This window comes from Ochotona princeps, chromosome 3, assembly GCF_030435755.1.
Source record: "Ochotona princeps isolate mOchPri1 chromosome 3, mOchPri1.hap1, whole genome shotgun sequence".
Classification (NCBI taxonomy): domain Eukaryota; kingdom Metazoa; phylum Chordata; class Mammalia; order Lagomorpha; family Ochotonidae; genus Ochotona; species Ochotona princeps.
In genome coordinates this window covers 62,244,204-62,266,380 of record NC_080834.1, presented here as the reverse complement: position 1 = coordinate 62,266,380, position 22,177 = coordinate 62,244,204, and the positions used below count along the sequence as shown (strand labels likewise).

Sequence of the window (22,177 nt, the reverse complement as noted above, 5' to 3'; positions counted from 1 at the left end):
ATATATTTATGGGGTTTCAATTCTTATGTACATTATTTAGCAGTAAAAACAGGGTAAGCATATCTATTTCCCCCCAAAAATCATTTCTTTGTGTTGCAAACATTGAAGATGTTCTTTTGTAACTGTTTTGAAGTATGTATACATAATCAGTATCTAAAGTCAACCGCCTGTGCAATAGACCAACAAAATTTCTCCCTCTTCTCAAACTGTAGCTTAGTACCATTGATCAAATTTTGGCTTGAAAATTATTTTAGAAGGAAATAGTAAGAGCCAAAGACCATAATGTTCACAAAACTGTATCAGTTACAGTGAGATTGTATATTAGAATGAGTGTAGTTTTGGTCCCAGTTTTCTTGAAAACACATCACACTGATTGGTAATTGCCACACTAAGTGGAGCTGGAGTTGGAAAAAGTGAAACACCTGGAATGATTTGTTTTATCAGAGGGGGAAGCAAGTTATTTTTTTTTTTTAGATGTAAGCACATTGTTTTGTACAAGTGTATTTCTCTCAGAAAATATTATAAGAGGTTATATCAGTTGGCATTAAAATGTGGAGGAAAGTACTGGCTGCGTTACTAGCTGGATATCATGTAACTTCTAAATAAACAGTTTATTCTAAAGGCTCTTTCCTAGTAGGTTGACAAAATGGAGTAAGGCATTTTGCATAAACAGTGGTTGTTTATATTTACTTGGCAGTTAGGAAAAGTCCCAATTTAGATTTGAGAAAGGGACTACTAATAAGGAAATTGAAGATTGCATTTCAGCTATGCAGCGCTGACTTCAGTTCCTACTACCCATCATGCAAATTATTTGAACAGAAACCATTTGAGCTTAAGTATGCTGAAATGTAGCCATGCAAAAATTGCTTACTATAAAGCCATGCATTCCCTTCTTCTAACATTAATTCAATTTACTCATTTTTTGATAAAACTATTTTAGTATTCTCTTTGTCGGGGGAAGTTATCCAGTTATAAATCACTAGTTCTATGGCAAAACAAAAACAAGAAACCACTTGTTCAAATGGCAAACCAAAACAAAGAAGCCAGCTGAGAAACTTACAATGCCCATTCCCAAAGTGAAGCCTCTTCTCCTCTGTGCCATGTTTTGACTTGTTGTAGCCACAAAACCTAGAAGGGAGCCAATGGAGGAAGCACAGGGGAACACATTTCAAATGATCATTAATGGTCAGAACAAATGAACCACCAGAACAAAAAATTGTCCTCAATACATCAAAAGCTTTAGTGAAAGTTCAAGACTTCAGATTTAAAGCCTGCATGGAAAGTATTTTTTTTTCCGGATACCCTAGAGCAATCTAATGAGGAGATTCGTAGTTGCCACCCTGCTGCGCACACGCAGCCAGTTCAGTTTTTTACAATGGCTTAAGAATGTGTTTATAGTATTTTTAACAACTACTGTTAGAATGAATGAATGAAGGGTAAAGCCTCTGTTGATAATGATGGGTGCTGTGTAGTGTTACCAGTGTTCTGGGTGAGAAAGTGTCAAGGAAACATGGGGTAATTTGAAGAAACAGGGGATAAACTGCAAAGAAAAAAAAAGTAAAAACTAGGAGTGGTGTTAAAGAGAGAAGAGAACTGATACATGCTGGAGAAGAAAGAAGTTTAGTGAAAGAAATCAAAGCCAAGGATGGAGAAAACAAGAAAGAGAAAAAGGAGTTAGTCTATGCAAGGAGATGTTCCTACTAGCTTGTCTTTTATTGAGTGGTCTTTCACTTTTAACCACAATTAAGGATAGCAACAGGGAAAACATAAATGAAAGCAAATGGCACGACTGTGAACTCACCTCCCAACCAGAACATAGATGACAACAGTGAGGAGAATAATTGCTACGGCTGTTGAAATGGCAATCATCACCACTTGGCTGTTTTCACCCGAGATGGAAAAAGCTGTAAGGTGGAAAAGACAAACATAAGAGAAGGACCTGCTTCACCTTATAGCGACCAATAACTACATGGAACAGTTGGCATCTACGTTGTATGAATTCTACTTTCACCTGAAATATTTAATGTCTGAAATTTGACGAAACTGTTTTTCACTTAGAGTGAAAAATAGGTAGTTTTCCATAATTTGCTGGAAATTTTTACTTTAGTAGTAAGTTTAAATAATTTATTTCCATAGTATCAAATACAGGCTAATTTGGGAAATACAGTAGAATGACTTTCTTTGTTATGAACTGACTAAAATGTGTTGCATAAACAACAAGTTATCAAAACAACACAAAGAACTAGCAGAGATTATCCAGAATTAAATCATTAGATTTTCTAGTTTAGCTTATTTTGCCTCTAATATTGAAAATGATCCCCAATAATTTTAACAATAACACCCAACCTCCTTTCCATCTCCCTTAGCACAAGGTGCTCCGGCCTGATCTTTGTCAAAAGGAATTCACTATACTGAGAGAGGGGCACAATTGACCCTACCAGGTTCTAATCCCAAAGAGTCACCTGCTTCTCTGCAGATCAGAACCATGATAGGAGGCCTGGGAGGCCAACTGGAGCAATGGCTTAACTGGTTAATCTTCTGCTTGCAAATTCCAGCATCCCATATGGGCACTGATTCATGTTCTGGTTGCTACACTTCCAATCCAGCTCCCTGCTCATGGCCTGAGAAATCAGTGAAGGCTGTCCTAAATCCTTGGAACCCTGTGTCCCCATGGCGGACCTGGAAGAGGCTCCTCATGGCTCCAGATTAGCTCAGCTCTGACTGATGTGGTCACTTAGGGAGTGAACCAGCAGAAGGGAGATTTTACTCTTATTCTTTCTGTAAATCTGCCTTCCCAGTGAAATAAGTAAACACATATTAAAAAACCAAAAAAGAATTTTGATGGATAGGATTGTCTGGAGGCCTTTATCTAGGAGAATTTCTGGAGACAATGTAGCTACTACATTTATAAGACCAGCCAGACAACTGGAGCTCACTTGACCATCACAAATTCCTTAAAGAACAGGCCATCACTGGCCAGTCAAAGGAAGGTCAAGAGCTCACCAAGTAACCAGAAACTTGCACAGACAACTCAGCCCCAATTTCAGTCTATCAGTACCTTCATCTCTAACTTTTCTGAGAGTCTAGGAATTAAGCAATGTCTGTCTGGCTCCTTGCCCTGCACTTTGTAGTAACTGTGTTCCTTCACCACTCGAATGTCATTGATTGACTTTCTATAAATCAGGCTAGCCAACCCACTTTGAGGGGATTCTACAACAAAGTCTCCAACCAGTTTGTGCTGTTGTGCAGCAAAAATATCTGTTTTTCAAAGAGCATGTAATATATCTGTCTTACAGACTTCAATAGATGTGGCAAGAAGAGCTCTTCCTATATTTCTGTCTTAGTAAACATTCCCTTCATTCATTCATTCATTCATTCATTCACCTAGGTAAGGAGCCATAAAATAGCTCAAGTCACATTCTATCTGCTCTTACAATTTGTAGATTTTATGAACTTAGCTTACATATATATATATTAATTTTTATCTTTATTTATATATTTGTGAAGCTAAGGAATGGGGAGATGGAAGGGACAAAAAAAAGAGAAGGGATTCCATGGATGGGTTCACACTTTAAATGCCATGCCCACCCACAATGTATGGCCGAAGTCAGGAGCAAGAATTCAGTCCAGATCTGTCACAAGAGTGACAAAAACTCAACCATCAGAACTGCCATGATGTGCACTGGCAAAAAACTAGAATCAGTAGCCTGATTAAGAATCAAATTTAAGCACTTTAATATGGGACAAGCATGTTATAACCAGGAGCTTAACCAGTAATTCAAATGGTTGGACTCTGTTACATTTTGAAGTGATTGTCAAAAGCACACACTTTTGTGACATAGGTCAAATCTTTGAAATTCAATCACAGATTTTGGTGTCTATAATTAATTTTGTTTAAAATGCAGCCACGACCATTCATTTTTGCACTGTGACAGATTTTATGCTAAAACTGACAAATTAAATAGCAGTGACATTATATGTTTACAAAACCTAAAATGTTCTATATCTACTAAGTTATAGAAAGTTTACTGGCCCTTGACATAGATCAAAACTTCTGAAGCTTTAATGTTCTCACAAACCATTTATGAACCTTGTTGTAAAGTTATTTCTGTTTCAGTCAGTCCCAGGCCCTGCTCGATTGCAGAGTGGCACGTTGAGTTTGTTCTAAATGAGGCTGGCAATAGTGATTTCAGACTACAGCATTTTTTTTATTAATTATTATGCATTATGTGACAGTTTCATAGGCTCTGGGAATCCCCCCACCCCTCCCCACGCCCCTCCTCCAGCATGTTTTAAGTTTCTACTTATTATTTTCCAGTTCACATAAACAGCAGAAAGGCAGAAACAAAGAGTGAGAAACGGTGATTTTTTTTTTCCTATCCACTGGTTCTTTCCCTAATTTGCACAACAGGTAAGTCTGGACCTAGCTGAAGCCAGGAGCCTAGGTCACATTCACAACAATCCTGTGTGTATGATAGGTCCAGAATAATTACCTGAGCCATCAAAGCCTACTGCCTAGAATGCATATCAGCAGGAAGAGCTGGAATGAGGAGCAAAGCCATGACTTGAAACCAGCTACCAAACTGTAGTGTGTGTGTGTGTGTGTGTGTGTGTGTGTGTAGGGGAATGGGGTTTGGAGTAGAGCTTGAGTTCCAGGAGGCATCTTCTCCACTGCAGGACCCACTCACCTTCACAGCATTCTACATAACAAGGATCTAGAGCAGCACCTGATTATTCTACATCTGTTAATCATCGCAATTTTAAATATTTTAGTGTTTGTCTTTATTTCTTTCAGATATTGCAGTTAGAAAACTCAAACTGGCTTCTGTTTGCATGCCTTTCCTATCTGCATCTTTGCCACCTGAGTACTTTAAACAGTTTCCTTAAGTTTGTGGTCAAACTAGAATGTCTCCATGACCTATAAACTTTGACCATTAAAATTTTTCCATATTGGTAACAGTATAAGTTTATGTCAAGATAAAATATTTACAAAACAGAAGAAATAGGATCTGAGGAAAGTGGTGATGGTCCAGTTTCAATCAAGTACTAGCACGATCAGACCCTTGCCTAACATCTGATTCTAAAAAGTGTAAATTGCTGCTAGTCTTTCCAGTAGATTTTAGAGCTGAGAATTTAAGTTGTGGATAACTAATAATGATATATATTATTTTCACATTATTGTTAATATGGCACATTTCCTAGAGAAATAATTAATTGATTTTCTGTGGGGTGGATTGTCCAAATCATTAGGCTCATTGCCTCCATAATAATTAACCAGCTTTGAAAATACAGGCAAATATGTTTAAGTATTCCCGAGTGCCTGAATATATACAATTTACATACAGACACAGAAATATATATGTTATGAGTGAAGGATCTCTAAAATATTCATGAAAATATATTATGAAAAGTTAATGGATTTCAAATATTTTTCAGCAAAATAAATACTTCAATTTCATGTCCATAAACTTTTTATGTACTCTTGTCCATTTCAGTTTTCTAATTTTCCCTCTACTAATTTTAAAGATATAGCAGTTGTTTTACTAAGTTAAATTTTTTTGTCTTGGTTCTGTTGGTACCCACAAGCATTATTTTAACTTTCGGAAAATTAAATTATAGCAAAAGACTTTTAACCATAAAGACAAACAAAAGTATTTCATGGAAAGTTATTTTAAAAATATTTTGCTAATATTGGGCAAATTTTAGCAATTATGTTAGACCAAATGGACAGGCTGTTCGAATTGTGTGACTGAAAAAAGTAACGAAACACATTTGAGAAAATGCTTATTACCAACTAATACATGGTTGTATATTTTAAGAAACAGGGTAAAATCAATGTCCTCATGATAATTAAGTTTGTTTGTTTTGTAGTTCATTGACTCATACATTGATTCTGAAACATCTAGATTGAGAAGGACCAGAATCATGTCACCATATTAAGTAATAGAGTCCAAATGTAACTTATGACTAATAGAAGTCCAGAAGAATCAATTTCACTTGTAGAAGTGAATAAAATGCCGGTGGACACTATTACAAATTCACATAAGATACAATGCTTCCCTATAAATTGCTAAATTTCTCGATATATTTTTGCTATGCTACACTGGGTAAAAATTTACAGACACTGAGTAACTTATCAGACACCTTTTGAACTAGTCCCCATACACTGAAATGAAATAAAACTTACAGTCTGGACTAGTTTCAAACTCGAACTTGCGGCTGTTGGTCCCATATCCTGCTGCTGTTCTGGCTCGGATTTGAAAGACATAAGTAGTATCAGGCTTGAGGCTACTGATGGTAACGTTCGTGCCTCTTGCCCTCAAAATGGTATAACTTGTCTCTTGTTCCTGCTTTGAGGTAAGAAGAGAAATCATGTTAGTATCAGATTGTCTCAGTGGTATCAAATGAGAAAGGATATAAATTGCTTAAATATATATATATATACATATACGTATATATTGCTTAAATGAGTAATCCATTTATTAGAAAGAGTTTTGACTTAGTTCATCATTGCTGAACTAAGTCAAAAAACCTAGATTCTGGGGAAATCTAAATAATAAAAATTAAATGTTTTAAAACTTATACATACATCCTAATTAATTTTTAAAATCATTTTTGTGTACAATTTTTTAAAAAAACCAAATATACTAAAATGTCACATACATATGTTTATCAAGTTTTAAAATATATAGAAACTAGTTAAGAGATTCATCCATACTTTTTTCTATATTGGGTAATTATGTTAAAAAAACAATGCATATTACACTTTACAATGCAGTAAAGGCTATATAGATGATTTGTAATTGGAATCAGCATCAAAGATATAAAGTTATCCTGCCATCCATATTGAGCCAACGCACATCGTTCATTTTCTCTGAAATTGATTGTATCATCTATAAGATATGGTTTCTTGCATTGACCAAGTTTACTGTTTACAACACATACAAACCAAAGACAATGATCTTATGAATCTGACTGAATTCAGTGGATAACCAAACACAAGAAGAAAATGTGCTTGTATTTTTATTCACACAACAGAATTTTTTAGGCCTCCATCACTTTCTTTTAATGGAGAAACCCGATCTTGTGTATTCGGGAGGGACCATTTGGTGAAATGCATCAACTTCGAAATAGGAAATAACAGTGCAATGCAAAAGAATGTTTGCATTCATACACTTTATCTTTGCATGCAACTGGTATTAAAAGTAATTCTCATAGCAGTAATGCTCCATTCTCATGTTCAACAAGATACTTACTATGGAGAAATTCATGCAAAATGAGGAATAATGATGGCCAGTTTTGAAACTGAGGCCTAATATTTTTTAGAAATGAGCCTGCGGAAAATTAACCAAATTTCACTAACACAGTTTTCTCATTAGCTAAAAGACTTCGCTACCTACTTCTTCAAGAGTATTAGAATGCTCAGGCTAGGTGTATAATAAAGTATATATGCACTGCTAAATTAATGTACAATTTATTTTTAATTCAAAGCATTTTTTACACAGTGCTGGATATGTAAATATTATATACATTATAGCTAGAAGGCAGCCAGCTCTAATGATGACATTTAAATACATGTTGCTTCCAAACTTGATCATAACTTATTTTCAGGGAGAAAAAAATCCTACTTACATTCTTTAAAATAAATCTCATGTGTCTGTCTTTTTAACGAATTAAATTTTTTTCTACAGATCAAAGAAAGCTTTTCATCTCCACTCCAGCTAAATGTTTTTATCAATTCAATGTTCCCATTTATAGTGAATGAAAGTCTTTAAATGTGAAGGTAATAGAATGATGACTTGAGAATAGTTCATCACTACAGTAAGAAAACACCGCACAATCATCGAAGCCATGGTTTTGGTGTGAAAGGACGAACATGTCATGCGTGGTGTCAAAACTAACTTCCCTATGCTTGTTAGTGACATCTTTGATAGCACTTAATACTGTCAGCTCTGGGGTATTTGATAAGATGGTATCTAAATCTTTTCCTTACTCTCTATTAATCAAGGGGTTCCCATGACCAGAATTGTAAACAGAGCTTTACCATTCACAAGCAATGTCAGATGTTTCCTTGCAAGAATACAGTTCTGGAGAAAATAGCTTCCTTTCCCCACATAACCCAATCCTGTAACATTGTTTCCCCACCTTTTCATAATATTTGACCTCGTAGTCCAATATGATCCCGTTAGGATGTTCAGGTTCTTGCCAGGATAAAGAGATGCTATTTCTGGATGTCCGATCTTTCCTAATTGTCATGACAGGAGATGGTGCTGTGGAAAGAGGATGGGAGAGGGTAAGGGGAAGAAGTGGTGAACTAAAGCAGACAGGAAGGAGACAAGCAAATGGAGTCTATCATTGTTCTAATCTTTGGCAACAAAACACTATTTCCATTTCCAAGGCTCTTGAGTATTAATCTGACCCCAGATGCAGCCTCAGCAGCTGGATTATAGCCCTGGTCCTTGCAAGAAAGCCTATGGAAAATGAACTGAGATTGTCTGCTGCTGGTAGGGAGCAGATGTTTTCAATCTGCTACTATAATGTAAGCAATGAAATACATTTGATGTATTAAAAAGAACAAAACATCAGGACTACCTATTTGTTACAATGTTGCAAAATTATTAATGCCAGATTCTTCAGCACATTGATAACATTTTCCTACGCAACTCTATAAGAGGACTGGAATTCATTATGGACAAGAAGTCCCATGGTAACTATAGGTAATAATAATATTTAGTGTATTGTAAAATAGATACGATTTAGTACACATTACAGTAGAGCTTGACTCCTGAAACAACCTCTGATGAGTATAAAGTATATATCAAGAAAACAAAAATCTTTCTAAATTTTTGTTTCTTTAAAACATTTAATAATAAGTATCTCACTCACTGTATTTTGTCTTGGATTACCAAAAGTATGAAACAAAAATCAAAAGACCATTGGTTTGGATTAGATGTCATAGGGTTACCTTAATTCTATTTGAAAATTAAATACGTTTTACTGTTTTCCTACTTCAAATCCTTTCGTTAAGAAGAAAAGTGTGTATTATCCATTAACGTACCTCAGCCTTCAAGTCATCTTGATAAACTAGCCAATCTAAAGGTCTCACTTGAGTTCAGTGGCACCCTGCCCTAATGGAATTCAGCAAAAATAAATTACAGATGCTAAATATACAAAAGCCCAGGATATAGTAGATACATTAACAACAGAATTATTTTCATTGTTAACAGACTCATTTCCTTGTAGATTTTTCTCAAATCAAAGATGATTAGAACATTATGTGTTTGTTTCGCCACAACAGCTAGCAGTAAAGTTTCCATATTTAATCACTTGATATGTTTATGATAATCCTACAATGACTCTTGCATCTGAGTTTCCAATTTGTTTCCATCAATGCTTTTTCACTTCTTGCTTCTATCTTAAAAATTATTTTCATTATTCTTGCTTGTACTATTTCAGTGAAAAGAATAAAGCCTTGAATTCATTGCAGTGATTTTCCCATTGATCTGTTTCTGTTGCTTATAAGTTCCCCGTATGAAATTTTTAAAATTAATGCATTATTAGGATAATTGCCTGTGAATGATGACTCAGTCTTCTGTTAAGGGGATATTGCTATTTTCATGGACATATATATTCATTTGATTAATCCCATTTTGTTGACACCAGCAATTAATATTCTCATGTAAATTAACATAATTTACCTTTTATGTCTGCTTGACTACGTCAGTTCCCAAATTGGCCTCATCCCCTCATTCTTGTGGTTTACTAATTTGAAGTTCATTCCAAACAAAAGATGTTATTTTTATTACAGAAATTTAGCTTTACAAACATTCTCAATGTTTAAAAACATATCACTGGATTATGAATTAGTAACAGATACACTGACTTTTTAAAAATTATTTTCTTTGACTCTCCCTAATGCTTAAAGAAATCAATCCATTGTCCAATAATAAAAAAATTAAATGTCCCTAGAACCAAAATTTGCTTTGTGTATAAACAATGGAAAATTTCCACTAATTTATTTGCTGAAGCAAAGCCATTAATAAAACAAGTTTATGTGTGCTTACAGAACATTTCAAAGAAACTTGCTGTTGAAACACTTTCCCTTAAACCTACAAAGATCTACACTTCACTCTGTACCCGTATGAAACTAGTTCGTTTTCCCTAAAGGTCAAAATACATTTTCAAAGAAGTTTTGAAAATAACCAGTCATGACATTTCTCCTTTATAAAGGGGAAAATAATTCATTTTATAGAACAGTTACAATGAGGGCTACACTAACTTTTTAATGAAAACTTTGTATGTTGTTTTGGGGGTCTGTCTAGATTTTACCATCTCTGTACTGAGCAAGACATTTTAACAGTTAAATTTCTTCAAAGGTTTTTTAGCAAGCTGCTGGGCCCTGTTGGAGTGTAATAAATAGCCCTTTGTAATTCCACACTTACTTAAGGAGAGGCGATTGCTTGAAGCTTGTGCCATCTCTGTTAAATGAAGCTTTTCTGATTGCCGCTTTCAGGTCTCTGTTAAGTCATTTATTCTGCTCTTAATACATGCCCCTTTGCTGGCTGCACTTCAGCACAGCTCAGCCGCACATACCAGCTGGAGGCCCCCTGACTCGTAGGTAAAGCTCATCAATATTTTAATATTAATAAATCATTAATAATACTTGTTTTACTCTCTTATAAATAATGTCAAGAAATAATAAAATACAAAATAGAGACAAATCCCAGGGCAACTAGTATATCAATGATTTTTTTAAAGTTTTGGTAACACTTTTTAATTCATAACTTGAAGTATAATTTACCTAAGCTTATCATATACTGCAACACAATGTAACACATTAACAAGAATAAGTGAGATGAGTTACTTGATTTCTCATTAAATCTTAGGTATCAAAAAGTGATTTATTGAAATTACTAGCATACAAGTTATTTCAATTTACTTTTCTCAGTATAAATAATATCATTGCAATACATATTTTAAGATAAATTTGGATTACTTTATTCTTATTTTCTTGCTTCTAAGTTAGTAATTTGTAGATACTGAAGGTAACAGTTGTATAGAATGGACCAGTAATGCTATGAGAAGACTGGGAAATGTTAGATGCTAGAGGGAGAAGTTTTAAGAAGACAAAGGTTTCATAAAATGCTAGTAGCTACCTAAAATACAAAATAATTGATGAACACTTAGTAGGCTAGGGATGAACTTCACTTCTGTGTCTTTTTGCATAGTTTAAATTGTAGATATTACTGAAGCAGTTATCTTTGTAAGAGTCATGAGGGATGAAGAGTAAATTGCTTAGTAACTAATTCATGCAATTTCCACAGAATAGTAAGTGAAAAAATTTCATAGAAAAGCAGAAAGAAGGGAGAAGCTGGTGAAAGAAACCTGAAAGAGAATATGGGTAATACTTTTTGGAAAGTTTAAATAATGTTAACATGTGTATGTTGGTTGTATTGGTATCTGAGAGGGAGATATTATCTTGCTATTTCAGGTAAAACAGATGTGTGACAAGTAAAACAATAATGGACATGATACACTTGGTAATGTGATATTGATTACGCTTTAATCAAATTATTTCTCAAAAACACAAATACAAGAGAATAATAGTGAAGGTTTGGAAGGAGGAAGTGCCCAATGAGTCACACAGCTCACCTTCGTTGGTGAGCATATCTGGGCTTATACAAACAACTCAAAGTTCTAGACATTCCAAGAACCATTGTCTGTCACAATAGGTTGTCTCACGTTTCTTTCAATTTATTTTTCTTTACAAATTATCTTTGTCCACGATGGAGAACTAGGCAGTTATTTTGTTCCTGTGTCATATATTGTCACATATTCTGTGAAAACAGGAGTCAAGAACCTTATTAATTAGGAAGAAAAATAGCTTTCTGCGAACTTTCTGGAGTCTAGGCTAGTGCAATGACGGGCTCTTGATTCAGCAACAGGAAAGATCTGTTTCAGAAGTCAGAGGGGGTTTCCAAAATATTAAAGGAAAATGTGCATTCTTAAAAAAAAAAAGCAAAGCAAACAAAAACAAGAACAAACTATTAATTCATGGCATTGAATGTTTTTTGAATCAAAATAATCTTTGTTTTCTTTTAGTTTATTAATTAATTAATTTATTTATTTATTTGCCTTTGTTTTATTTAAAAGGCAGAGAGAAAGAGAGATCCCCTTCACTTCTTTACTGCTCCGTTCCCACAACAGACAGGATTGGACAGGATTGGGCTTGGCTGCAGCCCAGAAGCAGCAACTCAGTCTCTGCCTCCCATTTGGGTGCATTGACACAGCTGCTTGGATCACCACCACCTGTTGCCCTAACAGGGTGCCCATGAATAGGAAGCTAGGTTGGAAATGGAGCTGGAACTTCAACCAGCTACTCCAACATGGGGTGTTGTCATCGCGCCCAGTATGTTAATGACAGTTTCAAATGCTTGTACCAAATTAGGCTTAAATTGTGTTATTGCACAAGCTTTGTTTCAGTACCCTCAAATGGCAAAGGCAGGCACATACATGATCCTTTTAAACTAACCAAGACTGGCTTGGTGACAAAAGACACCATCACTTGCAAGACTGCATCATCATCATTTCTCTAGAGGAAGGGCAAGGTTTCCTCTTAGTTACATGACTTGAACTATTGATTATACTCAATGAAATAATAGAAAAAGGAACTATACCCAGAAAGCAATAATATTAGGCCAACGAAGATTTCCAAATAGATGGACTTAAATAGGGAAGGAGTCTGCAGGGTATAGATTTTGGGTTAGAATAACACCTGACACTGTGCGTAATAAATCTATTGACAAAGATTCATTATGTTAACTGTAGTGTTTTAAAGGAACATTTACCATTATTCCGCAACTAAAATGTAATCCTTTTTATTAGAATCAGGAAGTCAAAACTTACATTTAAACTCCTAAAAGGTCTGGTTTGGTTGGTTTATTTTTATTGGTACCTTCCTTTTTCTGGGTTTGGGAATTTCTAATGAACCTCTGAGGTATCGCTGCGGTTTGCAGATTGGACAAGCTGAAGTAATAACAAAAAAGATTCAGTATTGCATTTCTAAGATAGCCAAGCTTTTAAAAATTATCTCCATGGGAAAATATCATGCAGTAAATGCTTAGTAGATTTTTCTTTCGAATCAGATATGCCTTTAAAAGCATTACTCTCTGTTATTTTTCTTTACCATTTGTTACAATGCAAAGTGAAGGATTTTCCCCTCAATTTTTCATAAGTTTCTAACACGTCTATTAAATCCAGAAACACTTTTGGGTTTGATTTAGTATAATCATACACAGTTTAGCGCTCACCATCTCACCATCCCTAGCCTAAGTTCCTCAAACCTGTGATGTACAGAATTTCCTGTTTTGGACATACGCCTCAGCATTTTTGCAGTGGACTCTGTCTGACATTCCAGATTCATGCTTCTTTCTACAAGGTCCTTCACCAATTGCCTAGCTTGCCAATCAGGTCCACCTTAGGAAAACTGATGGATTCTCTTTTTACACAATTCTAAATTTTCCATTGTTAATTCAGCCCTTGCCATGTTTTAACATACACTGGATTGTGATCCTTTCATCTAAATCTTCAGCAAAACTTGCCAGTGTATATACATTTTTAATAAAATAAATGAATCATTAACTCTCTTTCAGAAATCTCATAATTAAAAAATACATTTCCTCAGCCAGTTGAGTAAACAGTAAGACCCAAAAGTGTGGGAATCCATACCTTGTCATAAGTTGAAATTAGAAATTCTTAGAATCCTGAACATCTGAGCTGTACCAGATGGACTCCAACAGTTTGCATAATTTAAATTCATTTGATTTTTTATTGCAAACTTCTAATGAAACAAATAAGTTTTATCATTTATTGCTTTGTATTCAATGCTAGAATTCTAAAGACAGTTCTTTGGCTCATGGTTCCACATGTGTGTATGGTATTTCTTCTCTGGAGTGATGGATTTCTTTCTTTTTATCTGGAACACATACCCAGCCACTATTTTACAAAACCCACTGACATTACAGTGCACTCCTTTACAGTTTTGCAGGCAACAGTTAACCAGTGTCGTGCTCTGCTCGCTCTGTCTCATAATACGGCAGTTCGTCCTCGTGTTGTTAGTGTTCTGATTGTGCTCCGATCCATCTCTTGTGCCAGTGTGGTTCTTGACCAGATCACAAGCCTCCCAGGGTCTGTGGTTCCCAGCACTTTTGGGCAAAAAATGTACTAAAATGTTGCATAATGTGAACATAAATTTTTACCACATATTGTTCTATATTGTATTATTAGATTTTATGCAAGATTTAGGTATCTGAGTTCAAATTGGAATATTACAAAAACTTAGCTGTTTTATAACATTTTTAAAGCCTCAAAGTTGTTTAAAGATGAAATAATATATCTACAATTAAGAATCAAACTCATTAGGACTTGGACCAATTAAAATCAGGAAAACTAACAGAGAGATTTGAAGCAGCATAGATGCTTATGGCATAAATTCAAGAAAATGAACTTGTTTTCCTTTTTGTCATTCTTCTTCACATTCATTTTTAACATCAAATGTTAATTCTTTTGTAGCATTAAATATTGTCCCAGATTTAGAAGAATTATCATAGAGTTGATTTGGCTGTGAAAATTTATGTGATTATTTACATATTTTTAATACTTCCGTGCAGAAGAATTAATACTGGTGACTGCTTGAATTTAAAGTTTACTGATTACCTGATGTTGATTAATCTCTAAAATGAAAAAATACTGTTCGCATAAAAACCGCAAACTAAAGCAAATGAAGTGTTTCATTTTTCTCTGACTAGTCTGCTTTGGAAAGTGAAGTGTGCTAGCAAGGCTGTTATAAACTACTGAGACAGAGATTTTGCGTTTGTATCTACTGGAATAGCTATATATCTGCCTATCTATCTCAACAGAAAAATAGTTGATATATGCTTTTAAGAATGTCCTTTGCATTTGTTAGATATTCTATAATATTCTAAATCATTTAGGGACTTGTGAAGACTGTCTAGTATCTAATCTAACAAACTAGGGTAATCTTTCCCAGAATATAACACATTGTTATGCATAACAATGAGAGTGATGGATATTTCTCTAAATATTTATGTCAAGTGTGTCATGTGCTTTTTAAGCTAATGGTTTTTCTTGACAGAGTTGATATGATCCTGCTAGAGATTCTGGCTATCTTTTTATGCTGAATCATTTTACACCATCTTTCCTTCATGGATTGCACCCAAAACATAAAACAATTTGGGAATCTCTAGACAGATAGCCATGTAGCTGCTCCACATGTGTTAAATCTAAATGTAATATCTGCTATTTATGCCTGAAAATAAATGTGTCACACTTTTAAGTATTCACCTTAGTCTTAATTTGGAAAAAAAATGTATCCCAGAAACAACATAAAAATCTACATGAATGTAAAAGGTTCTTCTCTTCTCAAATAGCCAAAAATAATTTGAAAAATTATCTATTTTTAAATTTTCCAAATATCTTAATGCTTCAAAAAATCTATAGCTTTTCTCTGCATAAATATTTGCCTTGTCAGTTTTTTCTGGGGTGAATTTTGTTGTTGATAACATGCAGAAATTTTTGTTTAGATGGGATTTTAGTATGCCAAATTTTCATCCAATGTAACTGTGTTTCAGATTCATTGCTGCCATTCAGTCATTTCCACAAAATTGAAAGTGTCAAAATTCTACAACCAAAGCTGATAATCAAAACTGAAATATATCTTGACCTTCATAGAGTAGATGAGTTTATTTTTGTATAGACGGCTGCAAAATCTGAGGAAGGGCAGCTGGACATTGTAGGTGGCCGTAATTGTCGTGCTAGGAAATGCATGATCATACCAGATGAAGTCTTTAGCATGTGCAGAACACGATTTAGATTAGAAAGAAGCCAGCCATAGTGTGGAATTCTGCTGGAATGTTTGTTTTTGTTTCAAAAGGCTGCTGGGTAACAGGTCTATTCTGAGGACCATTCTGAGGCAGAGCTGCTGTCTTCTAGCACAGGACACATGAGCAGTCTGGATGCTGATTGGATGGTCTTTGGAGAACATAATAAAGGGCTTGCTGCCTTTGATGAGATACAGGAGTCTAAAGTTTTAATTTGAACATGATTTTAATACAGAAAAAGACTGTCCCTACACCTTACATATCACAAAAAAGGGAACGAAGATAGTTCTGAAAGACTGTCCTCACAAGTTGCTTGGCTCATCTGCTCAGACAATAGAATAAAAGTAGAGTAAAACTTACATTTACATTGTATAATGTTTAGCAAATAAACAAAAATTACAGTGATTTGGAAAGAGATTTTTATTGACAAACTCGGACTACAGGCTAGAAGGGGACAGTGGAGCACCTTCTATACTTAGAAGCTGCATGTTACATGGGTGTATACCTTTGTCCAAAGCCTTTGAATTTATGTTTATAATACATATGATTCACTTTCTGTAACTATTATCTCAGCTTAAAAACGAGGAACAATCACTATTTGTATAGTTAGATTTCAGTACACCACCACATTAGCTTAACCTAAATATTCTCTTATTTTTCTGTTGAAATACTGATATTGGAGCATTGGCAGAGGAAATGCTGCAGCTCTTCTGGAGCTGCACAGCTCAGAAGCACACTGTCAGCAGGGAACCACACTGAGAGTGCTCTGGGACAAGCTTCCTACTAGGCTCGTAGCACTTTTGGCAGGCAACAGTAATATTTTTCCAGGCTGATAAAATCTAGGGCCAGTTGCTGTGCCTTGTAATACACTGAACACATCCACAACTAGAAAATTAGGAGACTGCTTAACTCACCTTGAAGCTCACAATAAGGCCTGTAGCCTGTGTTTTTGTTCTGTCTTTGCGTCTGTCCCATAATTGAATTTGATGACTCCTTTGTGGCCCTTGTGGCAAGGGGTGCCCTCCCTATTTAGGAACTTTAAGTAACACACTATGTTTTTTCAATAGCAGTCATCAGTTAATCTGTTGACTTCACCATACCTGCGTATTAAAGCCTATATTTTAAATCAATCACAGTAGTGAAACAGCATCTAGAATTTCTTCAAGAAAGTAGAAGACTTATGTATTATCAGAAGAGATCATGAGCTATCTGGGGAAACATCAAACACAATCATGTAATAATTTTTCTTGCTCATTTGAGATTCTGAACATAAGTAATAAAGTGCTAACTTTAAAATACTAAAATTTGAAACATACATGCAAACATACAAGTATATATATATTTATATATATACATACAAGTATACATATATGTATATACAAGTATACATATATTTAATCTGGAGCTAAAATAATGACTATTTAAATTTGAATTTAAATACAGTGTAAGATGAGTAAAAATTACTTAATTCTTCATTGGATGAAATATTTTTATTTTTATATGGATATACTTATTTATGTAGAAGGCACATGCCAAAAACGGTTTTAAATGATTGGGGTAGAACTAGGCCAAAGACAGAAGGTTGAAACTCCTTCTATTGGCAGGTGTCCAAGTATTTGGGCATCTTCCACTGATTTCCTAAGCACATTGGCAAGGATTGAGATGGAAGTAGAGCAGCTGATATTTGAAGCAGCATGCATGAGATGCCAGCATTGCAGAAGGCAGCTTAACCTGGTCAATGTCAGTCCCGAATTACAATTTTTATAGTGCATTTTCTTCTTCATTAAAAAAGACAGTGAACATTACCAAATTTTGAATTCTCTCTAAATTCCTTTATCATTTCTATAAAGATAGAAATAAAGTGTTATGATGTACTATTATGCAAATGCCTTGTACATGCCTGGTCCAGATGACTCTTTTATACCTAGAAACCATATGCTCAACTGCAAAAGAATCTAATAAAGGCATGGTAACCTAGTGGCTAAAGTCCTCTCCTGTATATGGATCCCTTATTGGCACCAGTTTTTATCCAGGCTGCTCAACTTCCCATCCAGATCCCTGCTTGTGACCTGGGAAAGCCTTGGGACCTGGTACCCACATGAGAACCTGGAAGAATTTCCTGGCTCCTGCCTTTGGATCAACTCATCAGGCTATTGCAGCCACTTGGAGAGTGAACCAGAAGTAGAAAGATCTTTCTCTCTGTATCTCCTTCTCTTTGTGTACTTGCCTTTCCAATAAAAAATAGATAAATCTTTCTAAAGAAGAATCTAATGAAAACAGAAATCAAATAATCTTAAGAAATCATCTACATTGATCCCTAACCTTGAAGGAGATAAAAGCTCAAATGTCTACAACAATAGCATTTGTCAAATGTCTGGTCAAAATTTAGAAATCAGATTTTGGAAATAAGTTCAGAAATATCACATTGTAGATTCTCATCAGCTTAAAGAGATTTGGCAAGGCCATGTTCTGGAAAAGAGAACAACTTAGGTATGTCACTATATGGTACAGATACATTCTGATTACTGTGAAATCATCTTTCTGATAAACTCCAATTCTATGTTACTTTCATGCAAGAAATTATTAATAATGCAGGTATACTAAGAACACAAGAACCATTACATGTTAATTCAAAATATCACCCAAATTATGTTGCATAAAATAGGAAGAAGCTCGTTATATTCAATAATTTCATTAATCCTAATAATCACTGTCTTTCTTTTCCAGATCTGCATTTTAATTACAGTACCCAATTTCAATTAAATGTCATAAATACTAAAATTTTGTTTATATTTAATTTATTCCACAATACATACTTCATCCCTCCCTTTACTCTTATTATTTGTCCCCAAGTTGCCAATATGCCATAGTTATTCATTTCAATGCTACCAACTTTGCTTTCTGATATAAAAATGTATCATGACATGGCAAGTACAGGAAAAGGAAGAAAATAAAATAACATTAAATATAAGTTTAACAGGGAATTCTACTATTAATCAGGAGTAAGAATGTGTTTTAAATAGTCATTATTTCCCAGAATATTAATCTCCATTGTAGAGCACATATGTATATATATGCATACATGCATATTTATACAAATATGTGTGTGTTTCATGAACTGCCTATCACACATCAGAAAGAACATATGATATTTGTCCTTTTGGGGCTGACATTTTTTACTAAGCACAATGATTTTCTGCTAGGGCAATATTATTGTGAATGGTAAGATTTCATACTTTGTTATGGAGGAATATCATTCCATTGAGTAAATGTGCCACAATTTCTTTATCTATCTAGATTTGTTCTGTGCCTTAGCTATTGTGAGTTGTACTGCTATAAAGATGGAGTTGCAAGTAACTCTCTCAAAAGCAGATTTCATTTCAATTGTTTGTATGTCTATTGGTTTATTTAATGAGTCCAGTTGTGTGATGTATGCAGAGAGGTGATATGCTAATTTATGTATGACTGAATATTTTTACAAGTAAAGTAAACATGAGCAGAAACTTAGATTTTTCCTAAAGCAAACAGACCAAAACATTTTGTATGAACTTTGTAAAATTTCCATTGTCTATTTTTGTAGTTATTAAGATCTTTCACCCTCATTTTGAATCAAATTCCCTCTTCTCCATCTCCATAATAAGTAGTTAATAAGTGCAAATATTTAGTTGTAGCAAGTAACATTATTCTGCATAATCAGGAATTCTTAAAAATATAAGCACAAATCAAAGAAAAATTTGCAAAGACATACAACCTGCCACTGAATTTCTATGATCCCTGTGCTTAACTTCTCAGTCCCAGGAACAGGATTGATTTACCTGAAGCATATTTATCAAACGCCTTTTGGCTAGCCATGTTTGGAGGAACAATACTGATTCTCAAGTCCATTCAACTGAGGGAAACACACTAGTGCCTATTTTTGCAGCTATGAGTACTCACATAATCGGCCTTAGAATTTTGAGAACAAGGGATGATTAATTTTTATATGCACCATAAAAGTTTTAGCATATTAAACAACGAATAGCCTCAAGGTGTTCAATTTTTTGTTTTGTATACTAAAGCAAAAGAGAAAAGTATAAGAATACAAATATAGTAATATTTGTTTCTTTTCGGGTTTTGTTTTTTTTTGCTTCACTGTATGTGTTTAGAGCCTTGTGTTTTCAATTCCTATGCCACTAAGTAACAGAAAGCTGGCATTGGATCACACAGAGCAAACGTCTGCACACACAATGGGTCATCAGATTACAGGGCACATTACATTTTACTTATTGTGTGCAGATTCTAAACATTAATTTATAATACAGTTCATTCCATACATAAACTCGAATTAGAATATATATTTAAAAAATCAAGTGAAAAAGACAAGGGTGGGCTCTTCATCAACTTTTACTGGGGGTGAATATATTCTAAAACTAATAGTGATTTTGCATTAGTCAATAAAGTTACCAAAAGTTATGGAATTGTGTAGTTAACAAGGATGAATTTCATGAGATGCAAATACACCCCAATTAGCTTATTTTAAAGAGAAGAATCTGTAGTAAAAAGTAATATCCAGAGCTCACCAGACTTAAGAGGAGGTAAAATTAAGTCTCTGAATACTTTAAAGCATTTTCTTTTTTTTTTTTTTTTTAATTATTTATTATTTAACTTCAGTAATTACATTGTATTATGTGACACAGTTACATAGATACTTGGGTTCTCCCCACCCCTCCCCAAACCCTCCCACCATGGTGGATTCCTCCACCTTGTTGCATAACCACAGCTCAAGTTCAGTTGAGATTTCCCCATTGCAAGCGTATACCAAACTAAAGCATTTTCTATTGTGCTATTTTTATAAGAGAAATTTGGTGATAAATTCTGCATGAAGGTATGATTAGGCATTATAAAATGTTGCTGGTCTGCTTGTCAGATTTCTTCTGGAATTGAAAACCAATAAGCTGGGAATCATTGTTATTCAAATTGCACCGTCTGTAGTTTAGCTTTGGAAACATGCTTTTCAAGTTAAATTTTCTTCAAAATGCACTTTTCTAGACAAAATAAATGAGGGGAAAATGCTACATGCACAGTAAACGTGAGGTTTGAGAAGCCTGGCACCATAGCCTCCAAATTGGGCTCCCGCAAGTTACCACGTAGAGGAGATGAGAGTTTTCTGTTTTTGACCAAATAACTTTCTGTTTAATTGAACTAATTAGCGGAAGGACATGGACTGAGTTATATGACTTTCACATCTTCCTTCTCCTCTTAGATTTGGTTTAAAAACAACAGGACAAAACAGTGACAAACTGGAGAATAAACACTTCTTAGGAAAAGATTAAATCCAGCGGCATGGTCAACCTCAGTCACAGACTCAGGATAAGAAACCCACTCATCCAAATTGAATTCCGCAGTGGGTCCCCTTGAGCACAAATAATAACCGTGTGCTGTGTCCAACTTCTCCATAAAGTCTCTTTAGCTTAGGAGCCAGTTACAGGTGGTTCTGGAAATGCTGGTGTTCCAACCCAAACCCTGTCTCACAGTTGGTTGAGCAAGTCAGGCTCCTCGCAAGCCAGGCTTTGGCCTTTTGCTCCTGCTCCGGCCATCCTCCACAGCCTGCTCTGCTTTCCTTTGGGAGCATTCAGAGGAGTGAACTCTGTGTGCGTCCTGCCTGAATGGGAAAGCCGCCCTCAAAGCCCCATTTGTTCCTTGGTTTTCCTTTAGAATTCTTACCCAGAAAGGTCAGACAAGAGCATAAGCCCATCACAGGAATTCCGAAAGGATTCCCAACATTGTTACCAGGAAAAAAAAAACCTGACCATCAATAAACACACTTTTGGAAACCACGAATTGAAGTTCCGTGTTTGTCCTCCCTGATCGCTGGAAATCAGAGTTGCCTTAGGTTATCAGAGCCACTGAGGACAGAGGTCTGGAGGGAAAAACAAATAAACAAGTACAAACAAAAAACTGGCATTGTTAATCACAGTTCTGAAACAAATTCAGAATTGTGAGGCTTCAGATTAGAATCACTAGTGGTAAATACATGAAAGGTGGTGCCTGTTTTGAGATGCTTCTGTGAGGTGCTGGCAACCTTGTCAAGTGTCATCCATTGGAACATGGTGATTTTTTTTCTCCTGACAGGCTGCCCTACATACTGAAAAACATTTTCAGAATCCTCATCCTCCCTACCAATCAAATACTTGTAAACTCGCTTCCTTCCTTCCCACCCCCTACTTTGACAGCCAAGAGAACATTTACAGACAATGACCACCTGGCTGAGTGCCCCCTTGCATCCAAGATACTGAAGA

At 35.0% G+C, this 22,177-nt stretch overlaps 1 protein-coding gene across 2 annotated transcripts in view; it reads right to left on the bottom strand.

Moving 5' to 3' along the window:
- EPHA3 (EPH receptor A3) overlaps positions 1–22,177 on the bottom strand; it is a 317,639-nt gene that overhangs the window by 58,625 nt on the left and 236,837 nt on the right. The window contains exons 6-9 of one of the 2 annotated variants that reach the window (XM_004596564.4): positions 8,146–8,270; positions 6,188–6,350; positions 1,802–1,904; positions 1,061–1,128 (exon numbers count right to left, since the gene is read on the bottom strand). In XM_004596564.4, coding sequence (XP_004596621.2) covers positions 1,061–1,128; positions 1,802–1,904; positions 6,188–6,350; positions 8,146–8,270 — 459 coding nt within the window. The remainder of the gene's footprint in view (positions 1–1,060; positions 1,129–1,801; positions 1,905–6,187; positions 6,351–8,145; positions 8,271–22,177) is intronic. The other variant, XM_012930186.3, reaches the window with a different exon arrangement.